At 38.6% G+C, this 23,533-nt stretch overlaps 1 protein-coding gene across 2 annotated transcripts; it reads left to right on the forward strand.

Moving 5' to 3' along the window:
• Window positions 1-1,949: 1,949 nt before the first annotated feature.
• Slc25a46 (solute carrier family 25 member 46) lies at window positions 1,950-21,777 on the forward strand. Of its 2 annotated transcripts, none has more exons than XM_048331295.1 (8): window positions 1,950-2,005; window positions 4,855-4,897; window positions 6,242-6,299; window positions 10,498-10,575; window positions 12,847-12,947; window positions 14,728-14,784; window positions 16,257-16,314; window positions 18,711-21,777. In XM_048331295.1, exons 1-8 carry the CDS (start codon window positions 1,987-1,989, stop codon window positions 19,287-19,289), a joined length of 993 nt encoding a protein of 330 aa, XP_048187252.1. In that variant the 5' UTR covers window positions 1,950-1,986; the 3' UTR covers window positions 19,290-21,777. The 2 variants fall into 2 exon arrangements, with proteins under 2 accessions (XP_048187252.1, XP_048187250.1); XM_048331293.1 differs by lacking the exon at window positions 1,950-2,005 and adding an exon at window positions 2,748-3,020.
• The last annotated feature ends 1,756 nt before the right edge of the window (window positions 21,778-23,533 follow it).

Raw genomic sequence — 23,533 nt, forward strand, 5'->3', positions numbered from 1 at the left:
AGCCCTAAGCCATTTCAACATAGTTATTTTTTAAATATTTTGAAGAAACATACAATAAAAGAATTTTATAATGCTGTACTAACTAAAAAAAAGCACAAAATTAGTAATCCACAAAGATCTGCACTATTTTATTATCTATAATTGAATATACTCTATTTTATCTTTACTAATAATTTAAAATTTTCTATTTACAAAAGCATTTTGTAAATAGTAAACTAATTTTATATTTACACATTATAGTAATTTTCCCTTAGAGAGAAAACCTACCATTTTAGCCTAATTACAAATTGTAAAGATAAAATTATGTTGAGCCATGCTTGACATATCTTACCATTTTGTTTTGAAACGGTGAGATCGTAAAGTATTTACGAACATTTTTGTCACTTAATATCCATTCCTAACACAAAATTTAAAACATTCGAAGTTTTTATATTGTCTTCGCTCTAGATCCAGTTATTATTGTCTTTTTCCTTGGCTGCTTTCAACAGCCTACTAAAAGCAGAAAGCTTCTACCCCTGACCCATGGAGAAGCAGGTTTTGGTCCTTCTAAACTATCAATAGCATTGTATTTGTGCCCTACTCTGAAGAAAACCTAAACATGGTCCATCATGATTCATCTTGCCCTCTTGATATGTGACCATGAGTCTCCTTTCTACTTCTATTTGCTATCACTTCTGGCCTTGCTCATGGCTACCTGCACTTGTTAACGGGGCCACGGGCTTGGCACTGGTCTACCTGGAAAACGGTTTCCTCTAGATACACATGGCTCACCCTCCCACTTCCTTGGGGCACTCTTCAACAGTCCTTTCTTCAGAGAGAACTTTAGAAGCTAATTTTGAAAAGTTACCTATATTACTACTTAGCTTTAAAATATATAATTCCGTCATTATCTGATAGTACATTATGTGTGCCTCATAACTTAACTTGCTTCAGTGTATTTTCTTTATCTGCTCTTTTCCACAAGTATCATGACATTTCTAACAATGCAGGGACTTTGGCTTATTTACTCTCATTTCTTAAAACACAAAGTACAACAACAACACTCAACAAATACATTTCAATTAAAAGTTCTGTACGGACATCACACTTTTTATTTTAGTACCATTCATTATACAAAATTTCACTTTGCTATTCCATACACACATAGAATATACTTTGATCTAATCTACCGCTCTTTCTTGTCCACTCCTCATTTGCCAGGTTTAATGGGTTTAATTATCCTATTTTTATATATGTGTAGAGTACGCTCATTATATTTATTCCTCTTGCCCACCCTTTATAAATGCCCTCTTCATATACTTCTTTCATGTTTCTACTCGCTTTTATTCATTATAAATCCTATTTGTACATTTAAGATACTGATTTGTTTTCTAGGCCAGGTTAAAAAAAATCAAATTTTTACAGATTTATAATTTGCTGCTAAGTTGTGATTACTATGCGCCTGTTGTGTTCATTAACCACACAGAAATTTGAAGTTTTATGCAGCCCAAATAATTGTCACCTGCTCTAATTTCTCACGTGGCTTTGAGTTCAGCTTACCAAGCTAGAGACTCTTCCCATCCACTGATAGGAACCCAGATGTTCTGCTCTAAATCGTGAATTCTTCACCGGTGAGGGTGTGAACTGTTCTTTGTATTAAGATTCTCCGCCCTCCTTTCTCCTTATCCGTAGGCAACCGTGATTCCTGGAGGACAGACCAGGACTTCCAGGGCGGTACTCGGTTTAATTTCCTATCCGTGGTTGGGTCAGCAACCCTCGGCACGCTGCGACCCGGGACTGCCCCTGGGGTCCACACTCGGGGGTCCCTTTAAGTGGGCAGCTCGGGCCTGGAAGATCGAGAACAGCCGGGTGGGCGTCGGGGTTCTCTTCTGGAAGCCCCGGGGGTTCTAAGCGATCCCTCCGTCCGTCGTCGGTGAGAAGGGACACAGCAAGAACCCATGCAAGACTCAGTTAGACCTGGGGGGACCCTCTCTCCCTCAATAGTCCATGGAGCTCACGAAAGCAGGTGAGGGGGGGACCCGTCCACGGGCGGGGGGGTCCCGGGGGGAGGGGAGGGGAGGGGAGGGGGGGCGCCTCGGATCATCATGGCGGGCTTTACGGACCGTCGGCTATTGGGATGCATCCGAAGGTAGACTGTGATTAACCTCGCTGTAAAGTCCTCCCCGAGGGGCGGGGCGGGGTGGGGGGGGTGGGGGGGTGGCGGGGTCTCTTCCTCCCGCCCCACCCGCCCTTGACTGGGGGCTGGCCGGCTCCAGGGCCGGGCCCGGGGGCCCCCCGCGTTCTCCGGGGCAGCCGGGGCTGGACGGACGAGGCCCACGCAGCGCCCCCGCCCCCTCGGGTGGGAGGGGGAGGTGCGGGGCCGGGGTCTCGGGGTCTCCCCGGCCAGGGGCCGTGCCCGCGCGAGCTCCTCCTCCTCCTCCGCCCGGGCCCCCCCCCCCGTCCCCGACTCCCCCGAACCCCCCCAATCCCCGCCTCACCTCCCCGAAGCTCCCGGGGCCCGGGACCCGCCGTCCGCGGCCGCCGCGTCGCCTTAGCAACCGCGCTCCGCGGGCGGCCGGAAGTCGCCGCGGTCACGTGCCCGCGCCGCTTCCGGGTCCCCAGCGTGACTTCCGGTTGTCAGACGCGCCCGCTCGTCTGGGTCTCGCGGAGCCGGAGCGGGCCGCGCAAGCGGAGGGCGTCGGGGGCGCCGGCCTCCTCCTGCCCCCTCCTCCTCCGGCCCCCTCCTCCTCGTCCCCCCCACCCCCACCCCCACCCCGCGGCGATGCATCCGCGGCGCCCGGACGGGTTCGACGGCCTGGGCTACCGGGGCGGCGGCGGCGCCCGGGACGAGCCGGGCTGGGGCGGCGCCTTCCCCGCGGGCCACTGGGTGACGACCCCCCCGGACATCCCGGGGAGCCGCAACCTGCACTGGGGCGACAAGAGCCCGCCCTACGGCGCGCCCTCCGCCTCCACGCCCTACGAGGGCCCCGCCGACGACGTCCCGGCGGGCGGCGGCCCGGGCGCGCAGGGCCGGAGCAGCGGTGAGGGGCGCGCGGGGCGCGGGGCACCGGGCGGGCGGGGCGGGCGGGAGGGGCGGCGCCGCCGCGGCCCGGGGAGGCCCCGCCCAGGGCGCTCCACACCCCCCCACCCCGCCGTCCTCCCTTCGTCCTCTGTCCCGGGCAGGCCCTCCTCCTCCTCCTCCTCCCCCCCTTCCCCTCCCTCTCCCCCTCCCCCCTCCCCGCATGGCCCGCAGCTTGAGCGCGGCCTGGGGGTCCCCCCACCCCCCCGTGTCCCCGTGAGCCGATGGATCCCTGGGTCCGGACAGGGCCTTGTCGGTGCCTCCCGCGGGCCGCCTTCCCCTCTGACCGCCCTCGGGGGGGGAGGGGTGTGTGTGTGTGTGTGGCCGCCTTCCCCTCTGACCGCCCTCGGGGGGGAGGGAGGGGTGTGTGTGTGTGTGTGTGTGTGTGTGTGTGTGTGTTTTTCTGTGTTGTGTGTGTCAGCGCCCGGGACAGCGTGGGATACTTAGGTAAACCGAGGTACCCCTCTCCTCCTCCCTCCCCTCCTGTCATCGGGGCGATTGGACCCGGTTTTGTTGTGGTTTTGTTCTTGTTTTTTTTAGATCCAGGTATTTTTAAGCCAGGGTCATACCGTCCGCCTCCTGACAAGTAACAAGTGCTCCCTTCCCCCACTCATGCCGACCCCAGGAAGATACTGAAAATGATTCCGAGTGCACGGATAGTTGCTAAGCGGTGGTGATAGTGAGACACTTCTTAACAAAACTGGGGTTTCATTTGAGATCTTGACTGAGGGTACAAGGATAGGCACCCCAGAGACATTCAAGGTTAAGGGCAGCCTTCTTAACACTTTCCAAGAAATAGGAATGGACTTTCTGTGACTATCTGCAAAGGATTGTGCCCACCAAAAAAAAAACCAAAAAGGATAGAGAAGGTAAAAGGTGAACAGAACCTTAATATGGCACAAAGAAACTTTTAGCTTATACATCTTTCAAGATGAAGCCCACAGTCTCCCAATGAACGTGCTTACATGGTCCATCCTCACAGAAAATGCGAGCATGGATTGCTTCATTTGAAAGTGGGATTAGGACTTAACCCTTGTGAACACGGATATTTAATCTCTAGCTTCCTGTCTAGTTCACCATTAAGACTTTACGTTCTTAGGAGAAAGACTGTTATGACGCAGATGAGACTTTTTCAAACTGTTAACTCTTCCACGAATACTGCAGATAACACTACTAGTAATCACACCTGTGTGCCTATCACAAAAACTGAATTTCTTCAACTCAAGGTCATAGGGAAGAAGACAGTTGCATTTGCCCATTTAGAAGACTTTTATTTTGAGATGCTTTACTTGTAACTATTGGATTAATAAAGTGTTCAATCGATAACTGAATAATTAATATCACAGCCTAAGTGGACAGGTTACCAGTCTCTATTGAAAACACGTTTTGATTTCATTCAGGAGATAAAAACTGATAGTCCTTAGTCCTGTGCATACTCAACTCATTTGATATATCCCCAACAGTGTTTTTACCATTTTTCAAAAAGTTAACATTACTAATACTGAAACACGTTATATAAAAAGTTTTAAGAAGTCACAGCTTAGCGATCTGTGGCTCACCCTACATGATGACAGTTGTTTGGAGCTAATGAACAGTTACACTTTCAAGAGGTTCACATCTGACAATTTGCTATAAAGCCCAAGGCTCAGAATCCTTCACACATTCAAATTACCTTCTTAACCCTAGCACAGCTTAATGTTAAGTTTTAGATGATTAGTATGGTAATATAAAAAAAGGTTTTGTTTGTGTAGTACATCTAATTTTGGTTATAAGTAATCTTACTCCTTTTATTTTAGAACAGTTAAATAGATTTGCTGGATTTGGCATTGGACTTGCAAGGTAATGTTTAAAGATTATGTTTTTATTGAGTTTTCTCTGTAATTTGTGATAATAAATGACTGGTATTTCCTCATTTAACAATTTGGAATAGCAGACTAAATATTAAATAATACATTGCAAAAATTCATTTAAAATCTAGTAAGGGGAGAAACTTCAGTTTCATGAATTCAAAGTGATTTTTATCATGCATGTTGTAGTACCTGATAGAATAAACTCAAATATAGTTTTATCTCCTTCCTCATCAAGAACAGTAATTGTGCCTTGAGCCTTCTCTGAATGTTTGGATGCTACCAAGATATTTGGCACTGTAGAGTGTAGATTTTTGTCATTAATTAGCACATAGTGAACACAGCTTCATTTTTTTTGTTGTTGTTCCTAATGATCATTTTATTTTATTTTTGTGCCGTCCTGGGACTTGAACTTAGAGCTTAGGTGCTGTTCCAGAGCTTTTGCTCAAGGCTGGCATTCTACCAATTGAGCCATAGCACCAAAAGGCCTTTTGGGGCGATAGTTTCTGCTTGGGCTGGCTTTGAACCTCAGTCTTCAGATCTCAGCCCCCTGAGTAGCTAGGATTACAAGTGTGAGCCTCCAGCACTCAGCTAATGATGATTTTAAGAATAGTCCTCTTAATTGTTGTGATCTTTATTGATTAGCAGTTTTGTAAATATTATACTTGAATAAAACCTGCATTTTATACCTGAGTGACATTCATTATTTTAAGCATTTTAACCAAAAGACCTTATTTGTCTAAGTAAAACTGAGGATGCTCATCAGTATGCATAAAATATGTATGTTCCAGTCTACTGATATTTTCAGCTTCCCTGTGCTTAAAGCATTCGTTTTATGTAATAACTAATCTACATTTTGAGTATGTGCATGTCATGTGTGTAATCTGCAACCACTTTGTGGGGAATATTTTTTAAAGAAATAACTGATATACAATATGGTGATTACCATGATCACTAAAATTCTGTAATTTAAATGCCAGGCCAGTCAAGTTAAAGTGTTTACAGTGAGGATCTTGAAGAACAGATGTTTGGGTTAATTTCATTTGTAGGACATTTTCTGAAAGAAATGGTATAATGTGGCATTTCTCCTGATAAATACACAGAATTCTATTTCTGTCTTTATAGATACTATATGGGGTTATCCTTACTTACCAATTGTAGGATCTAATTTTCATTTTTTATATTGAATTCTGTTACTGGCTAAATTCTTTGCAAGCATCAAATTTTTTAAAATCCTTTGAGACAATGCATGAGACTTCAGACAGGGATTAATTTCATATATGTGTTACAAATAAATGTATGTATAGATAAATATACATAAATTGTTCTTATATAGTCTCTTTACAGAAAATGTACTGGCCCATCCTTGCATTGTTCTACGCCGCCAATGTCAAGTAAGTGTAATTTCCGTGACCTCCTGAGACAGTCCTAACCATCATTGGAAGTTCAGAATTCAAAGACGTGACATGAAAACTTGTATTATTCTATGTGAAATGTTCCAAAATCTGTTATATTAGCTAGAAGACATTTAAGTCCCAAAGAACATTGGTTTACCTGGGTTGTACCTGTTGATGTAGAATTTAGAAGTGGAAAATAAATTTATATCCCTTTTTCATTAAAGCAAAATCATTAGATACTTCATAAGTAACTTGTTTATAAAAATAACTTTTACGTTTTTGTAAATGTCTTCATTGTTGGAGTTAGCATTTATCACCTGGGCATCTCCAGTTTCTTGTAGTATGTAAGCAGTAGTATTTTGTATTCATTTTTTGGGTTGCACCAAAACTCACTAAATGATTATTTGTTAAAGGTAATTTGCAGTGGAACCACATGAACTTTTTATATTTTGTTACATAAAAATCTACCCCCATTGATTTTCAGTGCTTTTTTTTTTTTTTTTTGGTCAGTTGTGGGGCTTGAACTCAGGGCCTGGGTGCTGTCTCTGAACTCTTTTTTTTTTTTTTTGAGGCTAGCGCTATACCACTTTGAGCCAAAGAGCCACTTCCAGTTTTTGAGTGGTTTATTGGAGATGGGAGACTTGTGGACTTTGCCTTGGGCTGGCTTCAAGCCATGATCCTCAGATCTCAGCCTCCTGAGTAGCTAGGATGACAGGCGTCAGCCCCCAGCACCTAGCTTTCAGTGTTTCTTGAATTGCTACTTTTACCCATGTACAATTTCTTAATCATCACATATTGTTATTTAAATAATATAACAGAAATTAAAATAAAACATTGATCTAACTTCATTCTAAGTGCAGCTGATAGCAGCAGAAGTCTTTCTAATTCTTTTACTTGGAAACCCATTGTGTGTGTATGTGTGTGTGCATGTATGTGTATATAGGTCCTGGGACTTGAACTGGGGGCACTGTCCCTAAGCTTTTGTGCTCAAGTGTTTTACCACTTGAACCATAGCCCCACTTCTGACTTTTTGTTGACTAATTGGAGGTAAGAGTCTCAGAAGCTTTCCTTCCCAGGCTGGTTCTAACAGCAATCCTCAAATCTTAGCCTCCTGGGTAGCTAAGATTGGAAGCCCATTTTTATTTTTTTATTTTTTTATTAATTAAACACAATTTATTTTATTTTATTTTATTTTATTTTTTATTTTTATTTTTTGGCCAGTCCTGGGCCTTGGACTCAGGGCCTGAGCCCTGTCCCTGGCTTCTTCCCGCTCAAGGCTAGCACTCTGCCACCTGAGCCACAGTGCCCCTTCTGGCCGTTTTCCATATATGTGGTGCTGGGGAATGGAACCGAGAGCTTCATGTGTAGGAGGCAAGCGCTCTTGCCACTAGGCCATATTCCCAGGCCTGAACACAAATTTTTTTGACAAGGTGTTGTGCAAAAAGGGTACAGTTACATAGTAGGGCAGTGTGTACATTTCTTGTGATATCTTACACCCTATTTTTCTTTCCCTTCCCTAGGTCAGGTAGACATATATACAATACACAATGTATCAAGAACATATACAGTATCCACGTGGCCAGGCCCAAGAAAATTCGCCTAGGGCTTTAAATGTAATGTCGATATTAGACAATGTGTTGACAGTAGTCTTATATGAACGTACATACATAGCTTTTGGGCTATTGTATTCCCCTGAGAGGTCAATTTTTGACCTTTATATGTTGAGTAGTTGTTTGGTTTTAGTTACATACTGTTGGGTTGCTGCCCCAATCCTGTGGGGAATACCATTTGACAAGCAGTTTTTGGTTTCACAGACCTGGTCTCTACTGTCTCTCTGTCTCCCTTTGTTAACAGTCATATATCAGGGAGATCATGCCCCTTTGTTTTCTGTGTTCTAGGCTTGTCTCACTCAACATTATTTGTTCAAGTTCTGACCATTTCCCTGCGAATAACAATATTTCACCATTCCTAATCATTATGTAGTATCCCATTGTGTATAGGTACCATATTTTTTGGATCCATTCATCTGTGGAGGGGCATCTGGGTTGTTTCCAAATTTTGGCTGCTGTGAATTGTGCCGCGATAAACATGGAAGTACAAATGTCTTTTTGATATCTTGGGACCTGCTGTTCAGGATAGATGCCTAGGAGTGGTATGGCTGGGTCATAGGGTAGGTCTATATTGAGCTTTTTGAGAAACCTCCATACTGTTTTCCAAAGTGGTTGTACTAATTTGCACTCCCACCAACAATGGAGAAGGGTTCCTCTTTCCCCGCACCCCCTCCAGCACTTGTTGGGAAACCCATTTTTAGTGAGAAAATATTATCAGGATTTTTTTTTTAAATCAAGCTTGCCGTGTTCATTTCCAAGAACATATCTCCCCCAAGTATAATAGCTGTAATTTGCCATAAAGTTTTTCCAGGAGAATTGGTAGTCTATGAACAGTGCAGCCAGCCCAGCTTGCAATTCCATTCCCTAAATGATATCCCTCATTCCATCGTTTTTCTTAGGAGACATGTAGTATTCCAGGGTCAACTTCATAAAATTACTGCTTCAAGGATATTCTTTTAAATTATTTTTAAATTTGCTGGGCACCAGTGGCTCACACCTATAATCCTAACTAATCAGGAGGCTGAGATCTAAGGATCGTGGTTCAAAGCCAGCCAGGGCAGGAAAGTCCCTGAGCCTCTCATCTCTAATTAACCACTAGAAAAACCAGAAGTGGTTCTGTGGCTCAATGTGGTAGAGCACTAGCCCTGAGCTGAAGAGCGCAGGGACAGTGCCCAGGCCCAGAGGTCAAGCCCCAGAACCAACCAAAATAAAGGAAGTTTCCTTGTGGTATGTCCATATATACACACAGTGACCCCTAATCAAAGTCACCCCATTTTATTCCCTTCATCCTCTTCTCACTTTTTTGAAACAGTTTCAATAGGAACAAGTTTAATCGTTCTGTTTCAACTATGTTCATTGTCCCCTATGCATTCTCCTTTTGCCTTCCTACCACCCACTGGTACTCACCCAAAGAGAACCTATTTTACATTTCTGACATTATTTATAGGGGCTACATGTCATATATGAGTGATATGTGACACTTGTCTTTTTCAGTCTAGCTTATTTTATAATAGTTACCAGTTTCATCTGTTTTCTTGCAAACGTAATTTAATTCTTTTTATGGTTGAGAAGTACTCCATTGTATATTTGTACCATATTTTATTTACCCATTGGTCAGTTTATATATCCAAAGGAATGCTAGTCTGCATGCCCTTGAAAGGTGCATACCCGCATTGAAAGCAGCCCTGTTCACAATAACGAAAACGGAATTGGCCTAGGTGCCCGTCACCAAGGACATTCTTAAGCAAACATTGTTTTTCCTTTTGTGATTATTTGGATTGAAGGATATAATTGTCTTAAAACATAACTGGATACTACTACCTCATTTCAAGGTAGAGTCAATGGTTTGAATCACCACTGCTTTTGTGCCACTGGAGGAAAAGCAAGTAGATCCTTGGTAGTATTAAGAAAATAATTTTGAGCTTGTTAAATAATCTTCTGTTCAGGTCAGCCATTGAATGTCAGTGACCCATTCTGTGGGAAATGCAAATGATGGTATCATATGTAACTTACGGTCTTTGAAAAATAATTTTGCTTATAATTATTTGCTGTTAGGGTTCGAACAATATAGGTAAGTATAAATTAATTTATATTTACCACTGAAAAATAAGAATGTATAGAAAAGTGAGCAGTAAAACACCCCGATAAGTATCTGTGTGTCCCGGGAGACTGTGGCGAAGATGTGCGTATTTTACATTGTGCTTGTCTTATATAGTCCAGTGTGTCTCATTTTGATCCCTTACATGATTTTATGTCTTACCCCTTACTTGCAATCAGTAGTTTGAAAATGCATACCCCAAATGTGTATGAGCAGGGGATGTATTTCAAAAAATTCAAATGTCTAAATAAAGCTCTATTTATTATATAGTCTTCATTACTATGTATGTTGTGCAGTAGTAGTATTCATATTACCATATAGGCTGTATTTTTAATGTGTCATTTAAACACTTTTCTGAAGTAACTTTGCTTATGTATACTTTATTTGGATTTTGAACTTAGTTTCTGTTTATGCTGTAACTCCACTTCATATTTTTCATGGACTCCTTCTTAACAACAGGAAAAACATATAAACTATTTTTTTACAGGTTAATTACCATGCTGATCATTACCATCTCACTCCATTTACAATCGTCAACATTATGTACAACTTCAACAAAACTCAGGTGAGAATTAGTCTATGGATCCTATTAAGACTGTATTGTATGTATTTGTACCAGATGCGGATGGCTTATACCTGTAATTCTCGTTCCTCAAGTGACTAACTCTAGATGATATGGTTTAAAGGTAGTGCTGGCAGTTCCCAAAACTTGATAGAGCACTAGCTGAGCAAGGAAATAAATGCAAGCCCCTTAATTCAAACCCCCAAACTGCCCAAACAAAAACAGCAACAAAAACTATATATTTGGGCTTATGGATCAGTGGCTTCTAATTTGGTAACCTAATGGTAGAATTCATAATGTTATCATTATGCATGTTCCAAATTTTCACTTAATTAACTTAGCAGAAATACAAAGCTGTGCTCAAACTTAGCAACAGGTTTTCACTATCAAGAGATATGAAACTTAGTCATAGTAACAAAAACTTGAAAAAAATGATACAGTGAGATACAAGGCTAGAAGTATTAACTTCTGTCAGAATATACAAGAGAAATACTTTATCCAAACTGTGAACTAATACATGGCATGGTTCGGGAAAACTGGGGAAAAGTACACCATTATAAAAATACCTATTATCAAGAAGTCTGCAGCTGCTCCTATTTTTTTTTTTCTTAAAGCATACATTAGTTAAACAGGAAGAGGGATTTCATCATTTTTAAGACAGAAGAAAAGGAGAGGTTGTAATGTTTTGAATTGGAATTGTACGCAGTAAAATAGGAACTTGGAGCAAAGATGAAGAAAGAACTAGAAAAATGAACAGAATCCTGAAAGTAACTACACTTGATCTTAAAAGCTACATTTTGTAACAGTGACTAGAGTATTTTGAATAAATTTAAGATTGTGTGGTAGTATCCATTCAAAATTTTAAGTGTGCATGACCTCTGATGTATTAATTTCTTAGAACTTTTTTCATATAAATGTACATACGTATGTTCAAAAGTATATGTACAAAGATGTCATTATGTGTACATAATAATAAGATAGGAAATTATAACATATCAACAGGCCAGTAAAATAACAGTCACATTTATATGATGATCACGTAAAGTAGTTGTATGTACTGACTTGGAATAATATGAGATTTATTTTCATAATTAACCTATTAAAATGAACCAAGAACATTTCTGTATTTTCATATGTACTCAAAGTGAGTCAGAAAATGCCGTTAGGGACTGAGATCAAAACAAATCAAACTTCTGAGAGTATTTATTTGCAGTGTATTGGTACACTTTTACTAATAATATGTAGATAAGTATTACTAATATCACTAATGGCATTGTGGAAAGTTTTCGAATGAGAAATGATGAGATGGATATAATCTGTATAGTTCAGGAATGGAAAACAAAAATCTTTGTGAAAGACTTAGAGAGCAGAATTCGTAGGACTTGGGAATTGATTAGAGAGGAAGAGTGAAACAGAAATGGTATGTGGTTATATATGATTTAGATACTAGGATGATGTAGTTGTTATCTAGGAAGATCAGCAGTGTAGCAGAGAAGAAAAAACTTGTGGTGGATGCATATGATTGAGATAAGTTATATATATGTGAATTTTGAAATACCTATATATCATCCAAACAGCAAACCTAATGAGTGTTGAAATATGATTAATACATAGTATACGTGTATGCTCTATAACCTATTCTAATATATAATTGCATGATATACACATTTTATATAAATACATATTATATAACAAAATATTATGTATATTATAGCCAACACTCCCTAATAGTCCCTATTATATTACAGAATATATTATGTAATATATATGTGTGGTGTTTAATAAATTAATCATTAGGGATATTTATTTAATTGGAGTGTTCATCTGTTTTTTGTTGGTGGTGTGGAGCTTGAACTCAGGGCTTCGACACTATCCCTGAGCTCTTTGTGTTAAGGCTAGTGCTCCACCACTTTGAGCTACAGTGCCACCTCTGTGGTTTTCTGGTGGTTAACTGGAGATAAAAGTATCATGAGCTTTCCTGCTGGAGCTCTCTTTGGACCTTCAGCGCTCAGCCTCCTTACTAATTAGCGTTATAGGAGTAAGCCACCAGTGCCCAGCTTACAGTGTTTATCGTGGCTTTAAGTATAGGCCACCCAACATTAAAATGTTTAGTTACAGTCTATAATAAGACTCTCACAGGAAAAATTTGTTAGATTTCCATCAGAAAAACACTTACTGGAAAATATGACTTCAATTTTAAATTGTATTGTGGGCTCATTTTTTGTTTCACATTTAGAAATTAACAGATATGACCATAAATTTTGTTCATTTCAGGGTCCAAGATCCCTATGGAAAGGAATGGGAAGTACATTTATTGTCCAGGGTGTCACACTTGGAGCAGAAGGTATAATTAGTGAATTTACATCATTGCCAAGGTACTTTTATTTTGCCATTTTCTTAACATTAAATTTTTATAAGATACTAAAGCTTGGGGCTGGGAATATGGCCTAGTGGCAAGAGTGCTTGCCTTGTATACTTGAAGCCCTGGGTTCGATTCCCCAGTACCACATATATAGAAAAGGCCAGAAGTGGCGCTGTGGCTCAAGTGGCAGAGTGCTAGCCTTGAGCAGAAAGAAGCCAGGGACAGTGCTCAGTCCCTGAGTCCAAGCCCAGGACTGGCAAAAAAACCCACCAAACAATAATAATAATAACAACAACAAATAATAAGATACTAAAGCTTCTGAAAAGACAATGACTCTGAAAACTTGCTGAAGTAGCTAAAAGAGGATAAAATTACAATGTTAGTCTATCTTGTTGAGTTAGTGTATAATTGAGAAAAATGCTACTTGTAATATCTCTTGAAATCCATGTTTCAGCTCCTGCCATATGGCAGCTACTGCTAGCTAAGGAACAATGAGGAATGTGCGAGCTATTTCTACTTGTCATTGTCATATAGGCTATTTGATTATAATACATATATAATCTGTGCTTCAATTAAACCTGTTTCAGAGTCCAAGGAATAGCTTACTTGGAATTATTGTCAAGCATATCAAAAGCTACCTGAAATCTGAACCTGAAAGTTATGGATCATTTCTGATCCTACTCCTCATCTATGGTACAAGGATGAGTTGTGGTGACAATTAGAAATCATTCATGTAAAGCACCTTGCAGTGTCCATTATATATTAGAGCTCAAAACATAAAACCCCAAACAATAGGATTTAATGATAATCACAAAATTAATGTCACTGTTGTAAATAAGGGTACGTTGGAAATTATCAGTAATGTAAAAGAATGTGTTATTCTGCATTATGATTGTAATAGATCCTTGAGTGTATGGTTCCAAGGAGATTTTGCATAGGATTCAGTGCTAATACTGAGTTTATTTTTGCCCTAATGCAATTCACCTTCCATTAAAGACCTGCCTGCCACCTTCCTGCAAATCTGAAAATCTCTTACTGGGTCATTTAAGCACTTTCTTGTGCCCATTTTCACTATGGTGAATTCCCATAGCTTGAGCCTTGCTTTAGGAGCACCATTTGCCTTCAGGGAGGAATATTTTACAAAATTAAGGGCAGGGAAAAAAATATTCTTCAGATCACACAACAACACTGACCATAACACAGAACTGGCTGATAGCTTCTGCCAGTCAACTAATTTGCATAATACGCTCAGAGTTAAAATTTTTGCTTTGAAATTTCTTTTTATTAAAAAATTGTTTGCATATTAAATATGTAGTAAGACAGTCTTACTATTTCTTGTTTCTTTTTATATTCTCATGCTTAAACATTTTGCAAAGCCTTTTGTTCTCTTTTTTTCTCCTGATCCTTGTTTTTCTTTCTCCCATTCATGCTTATTTTTTAAATATTTCTTCCCTTAATTTCACCTCAAGTTGGTTCTTATAGCCAGTTATAACTCTTTTTCTTTTGTTAGCACATACAGAAACACGTTTGCTTTTTTTGAACCACCACAGTTTTCTAAAATATGTTCCAGAAAGGACAGTCTTCATTATTAGACTGTTTCTCAAATGGCTAGGAATGTGGTTCTATTGGAGCCTCTGCCTAGAAAACTTCAGTACCTCCAAAAATTAATAAAAATTTAAAATTAATTTCTCCTACATACTTAAAAAGTAACTTTTTTAATTAAGCTAGTTTAAGAATATTTTAAATAAATAACATGAATTTGGTTTTTATTTAAATTTATTCTTACATTCTAGGGAGATTGCACATAAGTGGAACCCTAAACAAATATGTGAACATCTTATACTGAAATCGTAAGTATCAAAGGTGGGATTTTTATTGTGTTAGCACTGAAAAAAGTCTTTTTAATGAGCAGTGAACTTAGAACAATGAAGTATTTATGGGGATGGATCTTCAATGGATAAGTAACCAGTAGAGTTTAAGAATTGAATCCTGAAATACTTTTGATCTGTAAAGTAATTTTCATGAGCTTGAATTTATAGGAATAACACATTTTTCTTTGTTCGTTAGAAATTACAAAAATTTTCAGTTCATTTAGCCCAAAATTTTAAGACTATTATTACAGGTTGAATATCCCAAACCCAAAAAGGCTAAAATCTGAAATGCTTCAAAATTTCAAAAATTTTAGTACCAACATGATACCACAATTGTCATGATTTTCTAATACCTGGCCCATATGACAGATTGGGTCAAAATGCAGGAACACAAAAATATGAGTGCAAATTATTTTCAGGCTGTGTTTGTAAATTGTATATAAAATACAGATTCATTTATGTCTAGACTTGGGCCCCATATAAAAGTTACCTTTACTAATTGCATGCAAAAATATAAAATTTGAAACTAAATGCAAAGTCTGAAATACATATGAGCCTAATAAGTTTGACAAGGGGTATTCAATGTGTATTTCATTCTTAAGCAGAAATGCAGCAAACACAGACCTGTGGTGACATGAAAAATGTAGCCCAAAAGGCATTAGTGATTTTTACAACAGTTACCATCTTTATAGATTAGAATTTTACTTCTTTTAAAAATGTTTTTGAAGATTTTGAATTGGAACTCCCCAGCTTGCTGGCTTCTTTCATGGGGCATTCCATTCCATTCCAGCACATTATTGCTTAGTGATGTTCCATTCACCTTCAAAACCACTACTTACCAGGGTCTGGCCCATAAGGGTTAGTCAAGTTCCACCTTGGTATGATTTGAAGTGACTATATTTTGCAGGCTTGCAAAGTTGTAATGTTGTTGTAACTTAGTATTGGTGATAGAGAATAACTTGGCAAAACCATACCATATTGTTTTTTAATAATAAAAGGGGACTTTACTTTCATTGAAGGTGGGTAATGGGACTTCTAGGAAAAGAGAATAATGACAGGATTAGAACAGAAAGCATACATAGTCAAACATGGCTAAAAGGCAGGCTTTGGAGTTACTCATTTTAAGAACCAAACTTATGGGCAGGCATTAGCTGTATATGAGGAGATGTCTAAACATTGAGTCAAATGATCCTACATTATGTTGGTTTAATATAAAATCCACTTTGCAGGGTTTCCCTGTGTTACTGATTTTTTTAACCTCTATTTAATAAAGTATCCTATGTTACAGGTTTTTGAGGTTAATATCTCTAAAGCAATAAACAATAGTTAAGAACTTTGAAAAGGTCATTCTACTTTAAGCATAAATTATGTTGATACATTAAAGCAATATTTGCAAATTTAAGTAATTATCTTGTTCCACTATATTGATTAATTCTTTTTAATTTCTACAGCCTAACTTACATAGTGGCAATGCCTTTTTATTCAGCAAGCCTAGTTGAAACAGTACAGGTGAGCTATTCCCTTGTTTTCATTACTTTTGAAGTTCTGGGATATAGTCTGTCTACTGTGTTTATCTGATTGTTTAAACACAAAAATTTTCTTGAGGGTCCTTTATTATCACACATTTTTGTTATGTGTATCTCCATTGCAACTTACGTCACACTTACAGTTTTAATTCGCTTCCTGCCTTCCATAGGCAAGTGTACTCTTTTTTTCAGACATCTCAGAACCCAGCCTATGACTTGGTCTGAACAGAAAGAATATAAACTTTTGTCCTATTTATAACTCAGGCGATTATGGATTATCATAGGATGTTACGTTAATATGTATCTGAGCATAATGACTGATCATAAAAACAGATCATATGGTCCCCCTCTGTAGTTTACCAACAACATTCTACTTAAATATGCTTTGTGAGGAACATCTAATACTGTTGATGTAAATCCTACAAAACTTGAATTCCCTGCTCTCATTTTAAATTGTTTGCTTGTTTTATTATTTCTGACCACATGGAGGCGCTTGAAGTACAGGATTAAATGTCATACACTTTTTCACCTGAAACTGTGAGAGCTAATGCAGTTTGACTTGACTCATACACAAAAATTAACTGATCATACGCCTAGCTTCTAGTTCCAATATCAGTTACTCCAGCATACTTTTTCTTCAGTGTGTTTGAGTGCCCTCTATAAAAACTCTTACTAAAACAGCCTTTTCTTTTTGTGCTTTTCCTTTTAGTTTCTTTCTAACTTCACCATTATACTTTGATTTGTTGTTGTTAGAACTAACTGAAGTTAACATCTTGTGACCTAAACATAGTTCCTCTTTCTCTTGTGTTTGACATTGTGTTCATGATATTTAAAAAAAAAAAAAACCTTTGTTTGTTACTATAGAGTTTAGTTATCACTGCCTGACATATTCTTTAACAATAAAGGAAAAATATCAGGATGATCATTATTGAACAAAAAACAAGTATCACAGAACATACTGGGAGAAAGTAACTTTTAATTTGAGAAAGACTTAACAGAAGAACATTACTTAAATTAGATCTGTGACTTTAAAGACATTTTAAGTCATATTTCTCACATTCATAAAATAAAAGCAGTATTAATAATTGAGTTGTAAAAAATTAAATGTTATTTCTCTACATGCACGCTCACTGATGTTCATTTTCTCTGAGTGTTTTCATACCCAGTCTACACATTTATGTTTCCTGCTCCATATCTCTGTTAGCACTCACCTTTGAGTCTGTTTATTTGCTTTTTACAAATTTCTGGGGAGGGAGGTTGTTTGGGGTTTTTTTTGTTTTTGTTTTTTTATTTTTTGCCAGTCCTAGGGCTTGAACTCAGGACCTGAGCACTGTCCCTGAGCTTCTTTTGCTCAAGGGTAGCACTCTACCCCTTGAGCCACAGTGCTACTTCCAGCTTTTTCTGTTTGTGTGCTACTGAGGAATGGAACCCAGCATCATGCATGCTAGGCAAGCACTCTACCACTAAGCCACATTCCCATCCCCTTTGCTTTTCTCAGTTTTCTACTGTCTTGCACGTCTTCTCTCTGGTCTGATCTTTCTTCCATGTACTATAAGGCTCTGTCCTTGGCCCTCTCTGATTTTATCCTTTACTTATCCTGGGAGAGGGCCATTTACTCATATGAATCTAATCTTCATTTCCATCTCAATTTTCACCCTGACTCAAAAGATTTAGTTTTAGTTTTAGGGAAGATCTCTTTCCAATCATCATTTTTATGTGTCTTTCACTCTGTGTAACTAATGTTATCTTCTTAGTTCTAACATCAACAAGTATATATGCTTTATCTATTTGTGCCCATTGGTGTCATTCTTCCTTTACTCTATATCCAGCTCTTCACAATATCTGCTTTCTTCCCACTCCAAGCTTAGTGGTTCTTTGCCCTTCTAGGGAGTTCAGATCTTTTTCAGAAAATTGTTTTCCTCAAAAATACACAGGTCTCCTGAAGGGACCTAAATGAAGAAGAGCCCTTCCTTGAAGCTTGTGAAGAAGAACTTCCCTTTAATTCACTTCTTCATTAAGACCTCTTGTGCCAGTCCCTGCACTTTGGAAGTCCAGTCTCTTCATATGCAAGATTAATGTGTTTGAGTTTCTATTTCCGGGAATTCATTTTGATAAATATTATTTTGTATGATCAGATGCACATAGCTAAGTCTTTCTATATCCTTACCAGTGGTACAGTATCATTCTTTTTGATGGATGTAGAATTTCATTTTCTGGATCTCTGTCCACTGAGGGGCATCTGGGTTGATTCCATATCTTGGCTATGATAAACAACGCTAACGCTGCAGCGAACGTGGTTATTGTGCTGGTTGCTTTAGTGTTGCCTTGCTTTTGTGGCACATTTTTCAAAATTGCTTGACTTCATTCTTTTCATTTCAGAGTGAGATAATTCGAGAAAATGCTAGCATACTGGAATGTATTAGAGAAGGAATCGGAAGAGTACTAGGCTTGGGAGTGCCTCATAGCAAGCGACTCCTTCCACTCCATTCCTTGATCTTCCCTACGGTGCTGCATGGAGTTCTTCATTACATCATCAGCACAGTCATTCAGAAGTTTGTCCTGCTAATCCTAAAGAGAAAGAGTTGCAATAGCCACCTAGTTGAAAGTGGTTGTCCCGTACAGTGTATACTGGAAGCTTATTTTCCAGAACTGATTGCTAACTTTGTTGCCAGTCTTTGCTCTGACGTAATACTTTACCCACTGGAAACAGTTTTGCACCGACTTCACATTCAAGGAACACGCACAATAATTGACAACACAGACCTTGGCTATGAAGTACTTCCAATTAATACACAATATGAGGGAATGAGAGACTGCATCAGTACCATAAAGCAGGAGGAAGGAGTGCTTGGTTTTTATAAAGGGTTTGGTGCTGTAATGGTACAGTATACACTGCATGCAGTTATCCTACAGTTTACCAAAATTATTTACACTGCACTTCTTCAGAATACCGCCTGAGATTTAGATTCTATCACTGCTTAGTTGAGAAAACAGGTGGATAATTTGCTATGAAATTATGAGGGATAAAAACAACATACTAAGTCAAAAAAAGTGGATTGGAAAGGGAATCTGGTAGGCAAAGTCCAAGCTGATTAAATTGACTTTTCATTTCTTTCAAAGTATACCTATATATTTTGGATCAAAATGATTCCAAACTTCAAAACTCAATAAAGATAAGACTGTGAAAGAATTAAATTCTAATGTAGCACTCATGCTAAAGTAAAATTGTTGCTGGGAAAAAGCAAAAATATCATCATTAAATGTACAATGAGATTTCATTTAATTCAACCTACACTACCTGACTGTAGGATTTGTTACATTGATTTTTACCTTCTAGATTGATTTTTGGTATGTGATCCTCAATGCAACATAGTATCAGGAGGTCTTGAAGCAAATACATGATTTCATCATTGGGAAAAAATTATTTAAGGATTACATCTAGCAATCTGTCAGCAGGAATCAAAGAAGTTTAAATTGTCCTTACAGAGCTCTTTTAATGGCTTGTATATATGTATTATATAAAGCCAATTTGTGCACAAATATAACTTGGAATTCTGTACATGTAGCTAAACATTGCATAAAAAGAAATCATCTGCTTTACCTCAGAGTAAAATAACAAAAGCCGAGACGCCCAAATGATTTAAGTCAAATAGAGTGTCCACATCCAAACTTAGTGTTTCAGTGCCAGCATTTGTGCAGTTTTGTTTGCTTAGCTAGTGATGTGACGTGTCCAACTAGCGCCCCTCTTTAAGAAAGTAATCATGACAACTCTTACTGTTTCCATACTTACAAATTTGTGTACTTAAGCCTCACTCGCCTCTCCTTTCTGAATGACTGAGAGGAGACAAAATTAAATTTCACCTGGAAATTTGTGTCTCTTGCCTTCTATAATAGTCATCATTAAATAATGGCTGCGATTTTTTTCTTTCAGTTTTGCCTACAGTTTTATCCAAACTGGGTATGATGCTTATACAAAAAAGCAAGATATCTTGATAACTTTTTATTTTTCAAAAGTTTAAATGTTTGGATGAATACTAAAGAAAAAATACAGACACTTTAAGGAAATTTGTCTTTGTGTTCTGTTGGGGTTAGGGGAATGCATTTCAATAAATGAACCCAAAAAATTGTTAGCTTTCTATTTTTATTCCTAAATTGCATTTGATGGATTAAATACTGTTCAATTCAGTGAAATGATCTGCATCGGAGTGATCCGCACTTAAATGTGTTGGAGGTCCATTTCTTCATGAGCACGAACACAGCTTTACAAATGAGTCAGCACGCTAGTGACCGCACAGATGCCTCACCTAGAATGCAGAGAAGCTGAAGCGTTTGGTTTGCTAATAAGTGTCCCCACATGGTTATGTTTGTGATCAATAGTGCTGAAACAAGACAGTGGCATCCTGAGGCGTGAAATTCCATATAAATAGCAGCTCTCGCAGCCGTCTTGTGTCTGTGTTTACTGAAATACATGTCTCTCACTTCTAAATTGCACTGACAGGGAAAATAAACGCTACTGACCACATTTTTGTATGACCTTTTAGAGTGTGTTTTACTTTGTCTAATGTGTGAGATGTAATTTGTGGCTTTGTTTTTGCATTTGAACTGCTATGTCGTCTTTTAGATATTGATAATAATTGCTTCCTAAAAGCATTTTTATTTTAATCAAGGTGGCTTCAGAGAAATACCAAACCTGAATTTTCAATTTTCAAAAAATTCTAGAACAGTCTGAGTGAAATCAAGTATTTACTGGTGAAAATCCTTCAGCTAGCTAAAATCTAGATATTTCACATTGTTTTAAGATTGCACAACTTCATTATTAGCATAAATACAGTTATATAGTTTGTCTTCTGGTGGAATTGTAAGATGGATAGGCTTAATGACACGCAAAATTTTTTTTAATTTGGAGAAAATACATATTAACATGAAAACTAAAATTGAAAAATGCTAACATATTGTTATGTCTCCAAATTAAATATAACCTTTCACAGCCAAACACTTAATAAGTTAGCCACCCAAACATTTTTCAATGAATTTAGAAAAATAAAACAGTAACCATCAGCTATACATTTTCCCTTTTCAAAGTTATTTCTCTTTAGTATAGATGCCGCAATTTAATGTCCATAGGATATATTTCTTAGGATAATATTGGATGAGAATATTTTTATAATTTAGTAAAAATAGTATTATGAATATGATTCTATTAATATTCCCACAGCTCTAGTCCTCATAGACCACCTTCTGGACATGGGGCTTGTGATGTGTTTGCCTTACATTGTAGGTTTCTTAGTTTGAATATAATAGACTGAAAGTTATTAAATTAAAAACTGGTTAAAATTAACCTATTTTGTCAGTGTGTGAATTGATGTACTAACGTGTGTGTAGTGTTTCATCAGATGTCCTCAGTTCTGTTGTGGGCTTTTAAAAATCCCTTAAGTTATTTATTCAAGACTACAGATTCCTGGCACTAGATATGATGCCGTGGTAAAAAGCAAGCTCGTTTGTAGAGTAATGGATTGGAGGACTTGGTAGCCACCGCTTGGAGAAACAAAACTGGAGAAATGAAAGCTCCCTGGGGAAGGGGGCCTTTGCTGGTTTTGAAATGGAGGCTTCCTACTCGCCGGCCCTGTGCTCTGCTATTTGGCTGTGCCTCTGCCTCCCCCACCTCCCTTTTTTCATTTTTCTCCTCACCTTACTTATTTTTGAGATTGGGTTTTGCATCCTACCCAGTCACCTGGACTCTGCTTCTCCTATTTCAGGATTCCTGTTGTAGCTAGATGCTGCTATGCCCAGCCTCGTTCACTGAGGTGGAATCTCCTGGACTTTGCTGCCCAGGCTGGCCTGCAACTGCAGTCCTCTGATTCTCAGCCTCCCGAGAAGTTAGGATGGCAGGCACCTACCACCGTGTTCAGCCATCAGTGGACACGGGATCCTGGGATGGGCGCAAAACGATCCTGTTCTCAGCCTCCTAAGTAGCTAGGATTACAGGCATGAGCCATCAGTGCCTGGCTTGTCTTCCTTTCCTGTTGTTGTTGTTGTTTTCCTCCATTCGTGGGAATGGAAGATTTGGCCTCATTCCTCCTTCCTCAGTCTTCTGAGTTCTGGAATTACAGGTGTCTGCCTGGCTAAGGTAAAAGATCTCATTCACTTGTGCAGATCTGCCTGACTGCTCAAACTGTCTTTTCAACACTGGCTTTTTTGTACTTGCAAAAGCATTTACTTTTATTGATTGTGCACAGTATCAATATATTTTAAATAATTTTATTATGAAGGCGTTGTACAAAGTGGTTACCATTTTATAAATCAGGTAATGACTGCATTTCTGTTAGGATAATGTTACTTCTTCCTTCGCTTTCCCTCAGTCTTTTCCTCCCATCCCTGCCCATAAGTTGCATAGTTAACTGTTCAGTGTCATTGTCCATCCTTCCTCACAATATTGAAATATTAATATTTCAATCCAGTTATTCGTATAGCTGCTCAAGAAATGCTGGTGTCAGCTGAAATTTTCAAAGGTGTTTGCACTCAGTTTGCTTATGGGGCCAGCTGCTAAAAAGATCCAAGTTTGAATCTTTTCCAAGAATGTAAGCAAGTAAAATTCCTTGGTAAAAGCGTTGCACTAGAATTTGAGTGATAGTTAATGTTGGCATTTCTGTCTCTCTTCTCTGTCACACACAATCATATATACATATATGCACATGTATATATGTAATTGTATATTGAGCCAAAATGTATATAATTGTATGTTGAGACATTGAGTATCATTGATGTGAGTACCAAGTTGTATGGCAGAAAAACAAATACCTTGTAATTTGACAATGATTCTTATACAGAATTACCTCAACTACAGGAGGTATTTTGCCTATTTAGTTTTTGTTGTTAAGTTGTTTTGGTCTCACTGACATTTTAAATGTTTTAGGTGGTAAGCTGTTTAATATGAAAAGCTCAATAAAACCAATTGAGTTAAAACAAAAACAAATGTATTTCTCTTTTTGAAGACATAGGACTACTCAAGAGGATGGTTAAAGTATATTTATCAGATAGAAATGAAGATCAAGAAAACCACGTGTGTGGAATTGAACTTGTTTTTCTACCAATTAAAAATCCCTCTAAAGGTTTTCATATTTTATTTTCACAACAGTCCTATGATGTTTGAAGTAGTGCTGTGTGATCAAGAGCCATTTCTCTAAGGAAGAAGTTACTGGAAA

The sequence above is a fragment of the Perognathus longimembris genome, chromosome 22, assembly GCF_023159225.1.
Source record: "Perognathus longimembris pacificus isolate PPM17 chromosome 22, ASM2315922v1, whole genome shotgun sequence".
In the NCBI taxonomy this organism is placed as follows: Eukaryota; Metazoa; Chordata; class Mammalia; order Rodentia; family Heteromyidae; genus Perognathus; species Perognathus longimembris.